We start from the raw sequence: 16,182 nt of genomic DNA on the forward strand, positions 1-16,182 counted from the left end.
ACCGCTGTGTGAACATGTTACTGTAGTTCTAGACTAAATGTGAATGTGCATTAATTCATCCCACTCACAAAAAAACAAAAAACAAAACCGATTTAGTATTCATCAAAATTAATCAAAACAGTGAAATGCAAACTCAGAATATGACGCAAACCTGCTATAACTAATTGTATATTAAATAACACAAATGTATCTATTCCCATTTTATTAACAGTGTCTTTGCTGCTGATCTTTAATGATCCAGTTCAACCATACTAATAATTAAAAAATGACTTTATATAAACTAACCATTGTGCTTCATTGTTTTTTTTTTTATTGCTGAAGAGTGTTGAACCTTCTTCTCCTGTGTTCTACTGTACAGACGTGAATTTACTTTTCCTTCAGCCTGAGGTTTATTCATTACACTTTTTGGTGTGAAAGGGCTTTTACATTTGCTATAAATAGAACTTCTTATATTAAAAACAATCAAGCCCTGCTCATATTTAAAAAGTAACGTGAAAGTAACGCAAAAGTAATGTAACACATTACTTTCCATAAAAAGTAACTAAGTAACGTATTTAGTTACTTTTTTAGGGAGTAACGCAATATTGTAAGGCATTACTTTTAAAAGTAACTTTCCCCAACACTGAAAAAGACAACATGTACCCCAAAAGAGGCAGCAGACCAAATGATTGAAAATCTGAAGAAGGAGCTGATGGCAAAGCAAACTTCTTTACAGGTAAATTATTTTAAGATTTGCAAATTTTACGGGAAACCTTTTTTTCTTTTTCTTTTCTTTTTGCTCTTTGTGTTCCAGTCAGCTATAGAAAATGAGTCCTCATCAGATGAGGACATACTTGCCAGAAACTGGAGTAAGGTACAACAGCAAATGAAGGAACTTAAAAGAGAGAACAGGAGGCTAAAAGAAGACAACATTAAAGAGATACTTGATGCCATGAGAGGTAATTATATGAATTAAAAAATAATAATAATCTGCCCTTTGAACGCAAAAACACAACTTGACGTTGCAACTGTGTGTTTACTTTTGTGCTCTACAGTCATGGCTGACAGAGCAAAACTACAGAAAGTGTGGGCTCACTTTACTAAACTTAATGAAAATGCAGCTAAAAGCAATACATTTAAAAGGTAGTTGTGTGTAGGGTTAAACACCTGCAACCTCATAAAATAGTTACAAATACCACATTCTATAAATCTGAAGCATTGCAGCATGTTTGACTGCTATAGCAAAGTGACTGCTGCAACTAACAGTGTTCCTTACCAGACTTAACTCAAATTAAACCATTTTAATATTATACAAAGCACAAACAGGTGTGGTGAATGGCAATGATTTAATCAGTATTTATTTTGAATAATATTTAAATGTTTAAAAAAAAAACTTTTTGTTGTGAGTAGTGATTTATTTTTGGCATTTGTGTCAACATGCAGTTATGAGGCCTTTTCACAATTTTCTTAGAATCATTTATATCTCCATTCTTTTACCAGAGCTTCTCACAGTAGTGACGAAGTTGAAAGAAGTGATTGGACAAATAACACTTCAGGCCTCACCTACTGCATCCACTTCTGCAACACCTTCAACATCAGTAGACTCTGCATGTGTTTCTCCTCAAGTGTTGTCTGATGATATGGTAAGTACCACACATGCATATAAGTGTTACGGTCCATGTGGGAAGGTCATTATACAATTTCCCAGTAAATCAACTTGGCAGTAATTATAAACATTACCTGAAAAATCTACATATTCAATTGCATGGTGGATGTGCGTGATAAGTGGTTATTATAAATATTGCCTGACCACAGGAAATATAGGAAGCATTCCCATATTACCCAATGAAATGTTTAATGCTGTGGAAAAGCAGTGTGGACAGGATTTAGACAGGATCTTACATTGCACAGGAGCATTTCGCACCCTAGTTCATTTTATTGGGAAATGTGGTAATGTATCTCAGATTTCCTATTTGGTTGGGGAATAATAACTTGGTTTATTTGCATTAATGCACAGATGATGAATAGATATATAGCCCAGGGAATGTGTTTCATTATCATTTCATTAGTTTAGTGTCTAACAACAATGTATAACCAATTGCAAACTGACAATTATTTTTCAGGTGTTTCTCATGCCAGGCTGTGATGTCAAGGTCCCCAAGCGAAAGCTTAACTCTCTGCGGATGGCAAATCCGTCAGTATACATCGGGGACCTTGCTGTGCTTGTCTATGGAAGGGAAACCCTGTCTCATTCAAGCTTGACAGGAAGACAGTCAGGGGCACACAACCATGTGGAATCAAAGCCACAGCTTGATAGCACAAAACGTGATGCTATATTTGGTGAGTGTATTTAATTTAAGGGAAATTTCATTTTTAAAATGAAATAAATTCCTACACATTTCTCATACATTTCTACTTTTCAAAATGATGTTCGACGTTGGAGGAGACAGTGATTGTGTTAAATTACTGTCACTTCCAACATCAAAAAGGAACATTCCAAACATTTTGTGAAAAGTTCTAATCTATAAAAGTTTAATTTGGGATCATCAGTTTGGATTTGTGAATGTCACAAAAGAAAAAAAAGAAAATAATCACACAATGGAGGAAACAAAAGAACCAAGACCCCTTTGATGATGCCCCAAAAATAATCTTAATTTATGTAAAGTTAGACATTTAAAGGTCATTTTCAGCTGTCTGTTGGTAAATATAGAAATTATTGCATTAGTTTTCAGAAACTTGAATTGCATATCACTACATGCTACTTTGACTGTTTTATTGTGTTAATTCTGGATGATGTATTTGGGGTGACAGAAAAAAATATATAAGCTATGTTTTATTTTGTTCTGTTTGTGTGTGTGTGTTTTTGTGTGTGTGTGTTTTTTAACTCACAGACCATGCTCTGTCAAAGTTCCCTGACATCACCATGCAAGATGTGAGACGCATCATAAGAAAAAAATGCAACAACGAAAACTATATCAAGCAAGCTACTGCAAAGAAGCCCATTTGAATAGAACATTTTTGTTGTCATATATTTGAACAATTATTGTTTGGATTTGTAGTTTCTTTATGAACTGATATCTTGTCTTTGTACACTACCGTAAACATTGTGTTTACTGTTTTGTTTTGAACTGGAGTATAAATGTGAGTGTCATTGTTATTTTAAGTTTATGTGGAATCCTATACAATAGATTTGTTTGAAATTATTGATTTATAAAGATAACTTATGTTCATAATTCTGAGTATGTGAATTTTTGTGTAGTCCACTGATAGTGTACATAAGAACTTACTTATAATTTAAAGTGCAATTAAAGGTATATTTAAAGTATAATAATTAATACCTAAATATCGTAGTGTACTTAAAGTGCAAAACTAATAAAGAATTAGTAAACCGTGATGTTAAGTCCACTTAAAGAATACTTGTAGTATAAAACTACTAAACTAATAGTTTACTGAGAGTACACTAAAGGAGCAAAAACAATATATAATTAGTAAACTTGTAGTATAAAACTACTAAACTAGTAGTTTACTGAGAGTACACTAAAGGAGCAAAAACAATATATAATTAGTAAACTTGTAGTATAAAACTACTAAACTAGTAGTTTACTGAGAGTACACTAAAAGAGCAAAAACAATATATAATTAGTAAACTTGTAGTATAAAACTACTAAACTAGTAGTTTATTGAGAGTACACTAAAGGAGCAAAAACAAAATATAATTAGTAAACTTGTAGTATAAACCTACTAAACTAGTAGTTTACTGAGAGTACACTAAAGGACCAAAAACAATATATAATTAGTAAATTTGTAGTATAAAGCTACTAAACTAGTAGTTTACTGAGAGTACACTAAAGGAGCAAAAACAATATATAATTAGTAAACTTGTAGTATAAAACTACTAAACTAGTAGTTTACTGAGAGTACACTAAAGGAGCAAAAACAATATATAATTAGTAAACTTGTAGTATAAAACTACTAAACTAGTAGTTTACTGAGAGTACACTAAAGGAGCAAAAACAATATATAATTAGTAAACTTGTAGTATAAAACTACTAAACTAGTAGTTTACTGAGAGTACACTAAAAGAGCAAAAATAAAATTTTATTAGTAAACTACAAGTATGATGGTGAGTTCACTTAAAGAAAACTTGCAGTATAAAACTATTAACTAGTAGTTTATTCAGAGTACACTAAAAGAAAACGTGTAAGTATACTTGCAGTGTAAAACTACTAAACTAGTAGTTTACTGAGAGTATACGTCAAAGTGAACTTTCATAAACTAAAAAAGTAAGTATTAAAATAGTAAACTACTAGTACACTCATAAGTTCACCTGCAGTACAAATGAGAAACATAATTATGAACTAGTTGTGCACTTACAGTTTACTACTGTTACACTTATAGTACACTTAAGCATATACTTTTACATACTTTAAGTGGGCCAATTTAGTCCCAAGCGGTATTAAAATAGTACACTTACAAGTTTACTACTAGTAAATATTGACATTAGTATACTTACTACATAAAGTATACTTATAAATATACTTGAACATTACTCAAGTATACTTCATAAAATGAACTTGAAGTATACTTTTTTTCGTAAGGGTGGGAATGATTCAGAGATTCTTTTCTGGTGGAACTGGCTTGTCCACAATTTTGAGCGCTGCATGACAGAATAGATCATGACATCATTGAGGGTCTTGATCTTATTACCATCTAAAATACAATTTTTTAAAAACATTTCTATCAGCCAATGATAATTATAGATAATATGTCACAAGCATAGATCAGTGGCTGAGAGTGCATCTGATTGACAGATAAACCATTAGCTCTATCAGTCATTAATTTTCTGGTTATTTTGTTTCAGTGTACAGTATGTACAGTATAAGTATACAAAGTAAATTTCATCATTCAGCTGAACTGTGCACATTTATTTTAGACACTTCTTGTCTTATTTAATTCATGCGTTAAACGCATTTCCCTGCTGATCTGGGCTATGATTAATTTCACGGGCAAAGCTGAAAAAAACTAAAATTTTCGTATAGTCATTTTTTTTTCAGCTTTATATGATAGGAAGGATACATTATATGACCTATCCTGCAGTCATCATGGTGACATAAGGTTCCTTTAATCTATAAAAAAAAAAAGATTTGTAAAAGAATCGATCGATTCCATAAACTGTGAAATCGAACAGCCCTACTGATGAAGGCTCACTCAGGGCAGGTCTGAGGTAAGACCGAGGGGCAACCTCCGGCACTCTCTCGTGAAGCCAACAAGGAAGTGACTAAAAATGCAATTCATCGTCTGAGGTAAGACCGAGGGGCAACCTCCGGGTCTCTCGTGAAGCCAACGAGGAAGTGACTAAAAATGCAATTCATCGACTGGCCACTTGAGGCTGGCTGCAAAAGAGAGTCAATCCCATAGACTCCCCATGTTAAAAAGCAGCCTGGTGCAAAAAATTTGTTTGGTCTATATAGCTAATTTTGCTGTGAGGGGGGTGATTTTATTTATTACCTCAACCGTTTAAATCATATTAAGCCTTAAAGTTCTGCATAATTAAGAGCGTGGTCACTTTAGTGACAGGTGGATTGCCGCTTCTGTCATCGCTGTCGAGCTACATGGGCGTGGCTTCAGCAATCAGCTACCGCCTTTTTGCCCATTTTCGATTGTCTGGGAGAGTCCCGCGATGCCAAGATGGTGACGGCCCGCTCTGCACACTTTAAGCTTCAAATACGCACTGCAGGAGTCTATGACTGACGTCATAGACTGACGTCATAGACTGACGTCATGGACACTACGTCCATGTTTTTATACAGTCTATGGGTAAGACACAAGTCCAGTCTGTGCTGAAATGCTGCTGTCAAGTCAAACAATTGTGGGAGGGACCTCCGACCGTGTGACATCACACGGTCAGACGGGCTCAATTTGAGAAAGGGCAAAACTGGGTTATATACATTTTGAAAGAGAACAATCAGCGTTTTTTATTTACTCAATCTTATTTTGTTTCTCGCCAAATATTTTGTTCACAAATGTAAATATTGTAAATGTAAGCCTTTCTTTATCCTTTTTCTGGAAGATTTAAAACTGTATCTGTATTTGATTTCTGACTCTTCCAATAAGAAAGCTGTCTCCCTAGGTTTTATTACCAAGCTACATTCCTTTGAACAAGTGATAACCGCTTAGTCATATCTCCTAGCTTTAACTAAATAAGGAAAGCCCTTTTCATTTTTCCTCTTTCTCTTTATGATTTTATTTCAGATTTGTTTTATTTGATACCTTCATAGTGACCAAACCTGTGAACCATCAGTGCTTTGAGTAATAGCTTGACAACATGTATGGCCCCGTCATTTGATGACCCCTGCTTACAGCCCCATCAACAAAGTTAATCAAACTCTCTCTATGTGTTCACAAACACAAAAACATAGCAACCTACCTCATTAGCTGCCCCTCACCAGCTATTCACCTTACACGGCCTATGCAGGCGTTCCCCATATAGATAGCTTTACACCTCTGAATGTACTTGCATTTGCCTTCTGTCTTTCTCTATCTCTGGTGTTCCCACAAGTGTACCGATATGTCACAGACATTCCACGGACATCCAGCCCTGCCAGCTCAACAGGACCACCTGGACACCCAGCAGAGAACTGTGATGGACATCCTTTAGCCCAAAGCAGCCAACGACATGCAACAGCAGAGAAAAGAACAGCGAGACTGTGAAAAAAAGTGGACACTTGATACATAGCCTGAACCACCAGGATCTGACCAGCATCATCCTCTCCTTAGCCCACAGCCTTACAGGCCTCAGACAGGAGGTAAATGAACTGAACTTACAAGTCACAGAGTTCTACAGGGAACTGACACCTGCTCAACGAGAGAAAGCGCAGAACGGATGCAAAGAACCGTACAGAATGGCGCAACAGAAGAAAAATCACCAGTCTTCAGGAGGCTCTAACAGCTACTAGACACCAAGTGCAGCTGGAAAAAGCCATCAGACAGGACTTGGAAAGAAAAATGTTTTACACAAAGTCACACAGAGTATACGAAACTTAATAAGAAAGACACCAGAGCTGAGGCCTTAGAAGGCCATCTGCATGCAGCCAGAGCTAAAGTCCAAACCCTGACTCAGCAATTCTGCAACATTAAAGAGGAACTTGACATGGTTCAGAGAGAACTAAAAGAGTCCTATCAACTGCACATGGACTCACGTAAACGACAGCCTACTGAACATCACACTGCCAGCAGTGCAAGCCCCCCACCCATAAACAGCTGCAAATGCGGGAACCGAAGCCTTCTGCTGGACACTTCAAGTTAGCTCCCTGAAAAACAGAAGAAAAAATAATTAAATTCAGGCGAACCTAAATAATGCCTGTGAATGCAATCTGCAGGCAGCCCGAGCTGAAATCCAAATCCTTTCTTTGCAACAGAGACACTGAGGACATCAAAGGAACTGACCCTGAGAGTGGCCTCACCAGCAGCCTAAACAAGTCATCATAAAGAAATTCTCAGACCCAGAGTCTAACATGGACTGATCACTGCCCTATACACCAAACAGGGCAGGCATGAAAATCCCCATGCTTATTACCACAGACTTTGACGAGCTTACTTCTTACTGGCATGGAGGAGGACACCAGCTTTAAGAGCTTTTCCCTCCAAAACCTCCATCCTGTTTAAAGTCACCATTTAGGCATTATGGCCTGTCACACAATGTCTAATTAACAACTGCATGACCTGACACAAAAGGCATTTAACCCTCTGAGTTCTAAGGGTATTTTTGGGGCTTGGAGAAGTTTTGTCATTCCCTGACATTTGTGTTTTTTTCAGTTGCTTATAAACATCTAAATGGCTAAAGTCTAATAATACTATAATGAGCACAAACTGGTCTATAATAATATGTGAGCAGCATGTATGTACATGATTGTGTTTTTGAGAAAACAATGTTTATGCATGGTTAGTGAAAAACTAAAAATTGTAAATCACTTGAATAAGGCCATAAAACAAATACAGAACATTGGTTCCCGGGACTTCTGAGAACTGGATCTTGTAGCCTAGAATTTTTATTTCTAAATGATGTGAAAGTCATCTTTTTACTCACTCACTCACAGAAAACAATATACTGATCTAAATTTTCTAAGATACTTTTTGTTTGTAAAAGTCATAGGGGAGTAGGCGTCAACTATCATGAATATCATTGTGATTTACACCTGAGAAGACAAAGACCCGCATAATGAGCTGCATAATCAGCTTTTCAGTCAGGTGTGTGACTGAGAGGGAAGAGTTACAAGAAAGAATGTCAGGACAAAATAAAATGTATATATTTTTATGTTTGTAGTTTATTTAGAGTATATTTAATTATCCCACAAAATTTAATATTTCCTTGCAAGTGCAGCTAAACAGTTTATTAGTGTAACAAGAGTCAGAAGCGTTTGGATCCATATGCAGTAGTTTATTAACAGAATGGTCAAACAGGCAATGATCAGAGGACAGCGTCAGGTATATAAGGGGATATCCAAAATCAGAACTGGTAACAAGCAGAGGTCGGGGCAGGCAGCAGAGAATCACAGTCGGTATAAACAATCCAAGATCAAACACGGAAGGAACAAACACAGGGAAAATGCTCTGACATGCCAGACAGAACTAAACAAGACTTTGCAAACATTGAGAGTCCAAACACAGTATATATAGGGGAGTGGTAATGGGGAACACCTGGTGGTGATTAGCCCTAAGCACGGGATTCTGGGATGGACACAAGAGTCCTGAGTGGAGTGCCCTCTACTGGAGTTCATGGGCACTGGAGCTGACGGTCGTGACATAGTCTGGTCAGGTAGGACTGAAACAGAGAACATAAACAGGTTAATGGCAGCCTCCATGGCCGTGATGAGGTGGTTAGATAGTTTCCAAACAGCCTCTATAGCTGTGACAGGGCTGGCAGAGAGTTCACAGCCGGTCTCCTTATCCGATGTCAGGGCACGACGAGAGTTCATAGATGGTCTCCATGGCTGTGACAGGGTAGGACGAGAGTTCATAGACGGCCTCCTTGGCCATGACACGGCAGGCCGTGAGTTCATGGATAGCCTCTGTGGCCATGACAGGGCAGGCAATGAGTTCATAGAAGGCCTCCTTAGCCTTGATAGGACAGGACGAGAGTTCATAGATGGCCTCCATGGCCATGACGGGACAGGCGGTGAGTTCATGGATGGCCTCCGTGGTCATGAAAGGAAAGGTGGTGAGTTGGTGGACGGCCTCCGTGGCTGTGACAGGACAGACCGTGAGTTCGTGGATGGCCTCCGTAGCTGTGACAGGCCAATCAGTGAGTTCCTAAGCGGCCTCTGTGGCCATAACAGGACAGGCAATGAGTTCAAAGATGGCCTCCATAGCTGTGACAGGACAAGAGTTCATGGATGGATACTACTGACATCTCCGAAGGTTATGTAGCAGTTGCCGCCCCCTCTGGAGGTTCCACATTAGTAACAGTCTCCTTGACAGCAACACAACAGGCTGAGAGAACATTGCTGGGTGCAACAGATAGGATGAGACATGGCTCTGGAAGTTCAGCTGAGACGTGACGAGGCTCTGGATGATCAGCTGAGACGTGACGAGGCTCTGGATGATCAGCTGAGATGTGACGAGGCTCTGGATGATCAACTGAGACGTGACGAGACTCTGGAAGTTCAATAGTGACTTTACTTGATTTGTAAAGATCAACGGGGACTTGACCTGACTCTGGAGGGTCAGTGGTGACTTGACCTGACTCTGGAAGGTCAGCTGTGACTTGGCCTGACTCTGAAAAAAAGAGTTGAGAATATTTCTTTCAGGTTTTTTTCAGGGGGGGGGGGGGGGGGGTATAAATTGAAAGAACAGCATTGTTTGGTACATTTGTTACATTTACATTTATTTGTTACATTTATATCATTTACATCAAGCTTTTGAATGGTATAGTGTATATTGTTATTGAAACTTCATAATGTTTCACTTGATTATACATTTAGTCAGGAATTATAGTTTGGGAAAAGTCTAACTAGTAAAATGTTTACACATTATGTGAAACCTAATACAAGTAAATAAATCAATAAATAGAGACTTACTCATGTTTATGATCTCTAGCGCTTCATTCTTTTATATGGGGAAATCTAAAATTCAGTTCCTGAGATATCACATCCTCATCACATCTTCTTTGGGTGAATTGTGTCTTATTCCTCAAAGCGGGAAGCAAACAGTTACATAAAAAAAACGTGAAGAACAGTCTCGCTGCTTTGTCTTCTGTATGGTCGTATTCAAGGTGCAAGATTCAAGTGAAACATAATCTCAATAGCATGTTCAGCGCTTAGGCGTGGTCGCATTAGATATAGTGAAGGGTGAAAAACGGAAATTGCACTGTTTTCATACTGGAGAAGTACATTTTTTGCCATCTAGTCAATATACTTTTGTACGTTTTGAATATCCTGTGCATAAGTGCTTTATCGTTTATATCATGAGACATTGGCAAAGTTTACTAAACAACAAGAAAATCTAAGTGCCCATATAGCAACAATAAATGTAATATAGCCTGTAAAAGGTGATGATATCATATAATGCGCTGCACTTGCCTCAGATACGGACAAAACACAGATCTCCTCATTTGGCGGCCAAAGACCTTGTTAACTCTATTTGAGCTTGTTTTTCATATGATACAACACAAACATTGACGATGCAGTGTTGTTTAATATTTGATTTATCCCCCCTTTTCTTTCCTTTCCTCCCTTGTATTTTAGTAGAGTGTGCCATGAAACTGTTTTATTTGTCAACAACCATCAGACATAATGTGTGTATTTGGTTGCTTAAACTCAACAAACTATGAAAAATAACTCTTATATAGGCTAATACTCGCGAGGCAGCTTGATACGCGTGAGATTTGGAAGGGACTGCGAGGGCACATAGCCTACTACAGCATGTGGAGCGCGCGAGTACCAAATGGCTTAAAATACTTAAAAGGAGTGCAAATTATACATTTTTGTGACAATGCTACAATTATCCGATAAATCAAGTCAAGTGACAGTTCTGTCAGCTGTCCCAATCGAAATGCGAGTGAGTCTTGTATCGCAGCTTGCAGCAGGTCGCTGAGGTGCAGACAAGATGCGCTGATGTGAAGCACGCTCCGAGAGTGTTTATGGTTTCGAATGACTGATTGAATCTTGTTTGTGTGGATTTATTGTATTATTCAAACCTACAAGCTATGTTGAATAAATGCAGGGATTTACCTCATTATAAACTTGAAATCTGCGAGAATTATTAAAACCACAGAAATGTAGGACCTGATTAAATATAACTATTACACAGAGATTTGAAAAATAAAATTCCACAACTTTTTCAAAATGTTTTTAGGCCTGGAAATTGTTGTTTTAAAATAGCATGGCATTTTCATGACCTTACAGACCCTAAATGCAACTGATGCACGCTCTTAAAATCACTTAAACTGGTCCAGCAATGTGATTGCGCGAATGTTCCGTTACCTCTCCCTCCTCTAAACACATGCCGGATCCGTTACCCCGCTTTGTTCCAGGACCTCGCAATTTACAAATTAAGCACTGGTGGTGAGAGGGAGAGACACCCATCTTTTTAAACTTTCATTTACTTGAGCTATCAGGGCCGTGTAGTTGGATGCATTTAGATCCTCCACCCCTCCAGTAACTTTGATTCCCAAATATCTAAATCCATAGAGGTTTTATAGGGATGTTGAACTGTTGGATTCAGCCTTTCTTGCTCATTAAGAAAAAGTATATATGACTTTGCCTTGTTGACTTTATACCCCGAAAATGTTCCAAAGTCATCAAATTATTAAGAGTGGGTACTGAATCTTTACATTTAGTTAAATAACAGCGAGAGTGGACAACCCTGATGAGTCCCGCAATATAAATTAAAAGGTTTGGAGGTTGTAATGATCTCTGCTGTCGTGCTATAATATTAAATCTTTACTCACATGGCAAAAGTTCTGACCGCATCCAAAACGTCTGAGTATATCAAATAAATAAGACCATTCGACTCTGTCAAATACTTTTTCTGCATCTAACGACAAAATACATGAGCCTCTAGAGCCATTCTTCTCATAAACAATATTAAGTACCTGATATTATGGAAGGCCTGTCTGTTTCGGACAAAATCATTTTGGTCAATTCCTATTAAGGAAGGCATGTTATCCTCTAATCGAAGGCTTAAAACCTTGGCTATAACTTTGGCATGGGAATTCATTAAAGAAATCGGTCTATATGATTCACATCTGTCTTGGGGCTTTACAGGTTTGGGGATGAGTGTTATTAAAGCATCTCTAAGAGAAGGGTAAAGCAGCCCTCGAGTAAAGACTCTTTATACATTTCTAATAGTGGAATCGCTAATTTATACCTGAAGGTTTTGTATATATCTATTGGTATCCCATCAGAGCCAGCTGTTTTATCACTTTTATCTTCATTATAGCATTTAAAACTTATTCACTAGATAAGGGTTCATCCATTTGTCTTTTGGCTTCACTGGAACCTGAGATTATCTAAAAATATATTTTGCTGTATACTCTGATCTGTAGATTCTGCAGTATATAATGCTTGGAAATATTTGGTGAAAATTTCATTGATCTCCGTTGGATCTGAAGTCAGATTTCCAGCTGTTGTGTAAATGCTATTTATTGCTTTACTTGAATGCAACTGTTTAATCTGCCATGCTAAAGGTCTGCCTGGCTTCTCTCCACAGTGGCGGCTCCTGCCAATTCTCTCAGGAGAATTGTTATCTTGATTAATGAGGAAAGATCACCCATTCAATTGATAAATTAACGGCTAGTTAAAGATGTAAAGGGAACTGAACTACTATAGTATTAATTAAAAATAAACTGACATTAGGAATCAATGTCTTGTTCTCCTTATGTTTCTATATGCGTGTTAACACAATTCAGCAGAAAATGAAGACTGATGCAAGGATGTGTTTTTCCCCCAAATTTCTTTACTTTGATTTCAGAAATAACTGAAGTCACATAAATCAGTTTACACAACTCACTTATATCACACTGCTGATTTATATCACATTCCTCACTTACATTACACTGCTTACTTTAATTACTCACTTATATTACACTGCTCCCTACTGTCCATACGCATCTTTTTTTCATCTTCTCCGAGAAATTATGCATTTCGGTGACACCTGTAATTGTCCATGAAATGTCCATCACGCTCTCACGATGGAACAAAATGCAGCGGTAGATTAGCAGAATAAAGCGTCAGCTACTTCTTATTTTACTTCTTGATAAAAATATTAAAGTAGTTTTTCATTTTTTTCTTGTTGTTAAAATTCCAAATTGTTTTTAAACATTATTTGATGTCACTGTTCCCACCAGTCGTTGCACAACTTAAGGTTACGCACGATGACGAAAGCACATTAGGTCTAGCCCTCCTGGAACTCATTGAGATTGCATTGCAGTGCCTGATCTTTGTATGGAAATCTATGACAGCACTCGGGGCAATTCTCAGTTTGACAGAAATCGCCCAAAAAGGGGCGATACTACACAAAACGCGACTCAACGGTGATTGGACTATTTTGAGGCAGCACAAACAGTCTACAGTGAAAGTTAGCGCACTGTGGTTGAATGTAAAAGATGGTGCATTGCCCAATTGCCCTAATGGAGAAACCGCCACTGTCTCTCCATATTCATAAAATGTTTCATCAAAAAGTAGTCTATTCATGAATATGATTTTAGTGATAAGCTATAGAATTTTTTATTCAGTTTTGTTAGGGTATTTTCTCCTCCATGGATTGCATAAATCAAGCTATTTTATGAAACTGTGAAGTGTTTTCCTACTTTGCATGTGAGCTGTGTCTTTAGTGTTATACCTATCTAAATTTGGGTTTAATGTTACGTTAATATCACTTCCTATGATTAAATTTCCAGGTTGGGATGCCAAAGTTAAGAACAAGTTTTTAAAAAAATTCTGGACTGTCAGAATTGGGCCCATACACGTTCACAAGGGTAATTGTCAAGCCAAGTCACCTTTATTTATATAGCGCTTTAAACAAAAAACATTGCGTCAAAGCAACTGAACAACACTGATTAGGAAAACAGTGTGTCAGTAATGTATAATGACAGTTGTGGCGGGGTGAAGAAGGACACGACGAGGAGGTACAGGTGAGTTCCCCGAAGGGTGGATTTTATTAGTAAATAGAGGGTTGAAGGTGGTGGCGTGAGGTGGCTTGGTGCAGGGTGCTCAGCCCGTGACGAGCAGGAGCAGGTGTGACTGCTCGGTTTCCAGGGCGACGCTGATGAGAGCTCGGGACACGTGTCACACAGTGTAAGGGAAACAGGTCAATTTAGCTCAAAGGGAATCATTTAAGATTTTAAAGGGAATTTGAACAGAATCACTGTTTCACGGCTGATCACTGAGACGCCCTGCGATTCACTGAACGAGCCGTTTAACATCAAATCTGCGCTGGATATTAATATCCAAAGTATAGTGAAAACACTATCAATTAGCACAGTAACAAGATCGGCAGTTTAAGACATTAACTTGTAAGCACAAAACACAAGATACTTCTCTTTTCAATATGAATAAGGCTTTATTAGATAAATCTAAGACATATAAACTAATCTAGCACATAAACGCACGCACTCACAAATTCACACAAGTTGCAGGAAGATCGAAATTTAGGGAAAGGCGAGTTTAAGAGAATGGAAATGTGGAATCCCAAGTTTACAGCAATACGTGAAATTGCATAGACATGAACAACCATCAATCACTTAATTAACCATCGCATTGAGTTCCTCAATGATGTTAAAATTATATTAGATACACCAGTACAAATGTCTGAAGGTACATTGCCTGTGTTCCCGTTGTTGTCATCGAAAGGGGGTTTCCGATGTCGCTGATTGGCTGGAAGTTCAGTAGTTGCTGAAGTGACGTCTTGGGAAGCCCGTGTGTGGGCTGGTCGAAGTTGAACGGGCAGTTGAGGTCAGACACAGCGTTACAAAACTTAACTCAGAACACGAAACTCTCAAACGGAAAAGAAAAGAAGTAAAGTTTGCCGAAACTAGGTAGTGTTTCTTCTCATCGTGGCTAAGTAGCAGCAGGCATGCAGGCCGAAGCACGCTGGAACCGCACTCAAAGAACAGTGATGACTAACAGCATGGCTAAAAGCTAAAGCTAAGAAGCAAAGCTAAAAGCTGGCATGACTGATAGCAAAAGCAAAGCTAAAACTAAAAGCATACATGACTAATAGCAGAGCAAAGCTAGAAGCTAAAAGCAGAATTTTATGGTGTCCTGAGTATTTAAACTGGCCTGTTGGCCACACCTCAAATGTTGTCTTGACCAATCAGATATTGTCTTGGCTCGGGGGTATCATAAATCATATGTTATCTTATCAAGCACATGGTCCGAATTTTCCCGCTCTTGCAGGGTCTAATTTTGGACATGATTCCTATAACAAGAATATGATACATTTGACAAATAACTGATGGTCATGACTGTTTCAAGCAAGCAAGCAAGCAGATTCAAGCACATACATATGAAACATGAATATGTATCCCTAAGCTATTAAAAAACATACACAATAAGGGATTATAAACATGATAGTCAAATGTGTGGGTTACACATAAATGAATATGGAGTGAAGCGATGGACTGATATTCATTTATAAGTCTTTTCGAGTTCATCTTGGTCCATATATATGTAGAAAAGACAGTTTCTGTGTCATTATCTTTTGACAAAGATTTCTGTGGAGACCAGAGGTTCAAAGCCCCCCCCCCCCCATTTAGGAATTTCAGTCTGGTTCTGCTAGGTGGGGGAAGTGTTTAAGGATATTGTGTATAACTCTCATGGGTTTACATGGGATGTCCGACATTGCATCTCATTTGCCCCAAATTTGACAATCTCTTCTCCGAATTGAAATTGTCAATAATTGGTTCACTCCAGCGGCGAGGGATCATCGGCAGCGCATCCCTCCTTCCTCCCGGGCTTCGGCACCAATGTAGCAATAAAAACTCCATGATCACGGGAAGAAATGTCGGGAACTTGTGGACAATCAAAACGAAAGCTTTAATAATAAAATAAACACAAAACAGCGCAGCAGCCCCTCACAGAAGACTGCCGCGCACAAACAAAACACAAACTAAAGTCCAGGCCTGGTCCACTCTCGTCCTTCACTGTAGTCGCTCCTGTTTTATATCCTTCCATCTCCTCCGTGGGACTCGAGACCGGTGGGTCG

At 38.1% G+C, this 16,182-nt stretch overlaps 1 protein-coding gene across 1 annotated transcript; it reads left to right on the forward strand.

Annotated features, from left to right (window-relative positions):
• Window positions 1–631: 631 nt before the first annotated feature.
• LOC132142097 (uncharacterized) lies at window positions 632–6,935 on the forward strand. Its single transcript, XM_059551738.1, has 5 exons — window positions 632–715; window positions 794–938; window positions 1,480–1,622; window positions 2,103–2,251; window positions 6,716–6,935. The coding sequence occupies exons 1-5, from the start codon at window positions 665–667 to the stop codon at window positions 6,933–6,935; spliced, it is 708 nt and encodes a 235-aa protein (XP_059407721.1). The 5' UTR covers window positions 632–664.
• The last annotated feature ends 9,247 nt before the right edge of the window (window positions 6,936–16,182 follow it).

This window comes from Carassius carassius, chromosome 6 (assembly GCF_963082965.1).
Source record: "Carassius carassius chromosome 6, fCarCar2.1, whole genome shotgun sequence".
NCBI classification, from domain to species: Eukaryota; Metazoa; Chordata; class Actinopteri; order Cypriniformes; family Cyprinidae; genus Carassius; species Carassius carassius.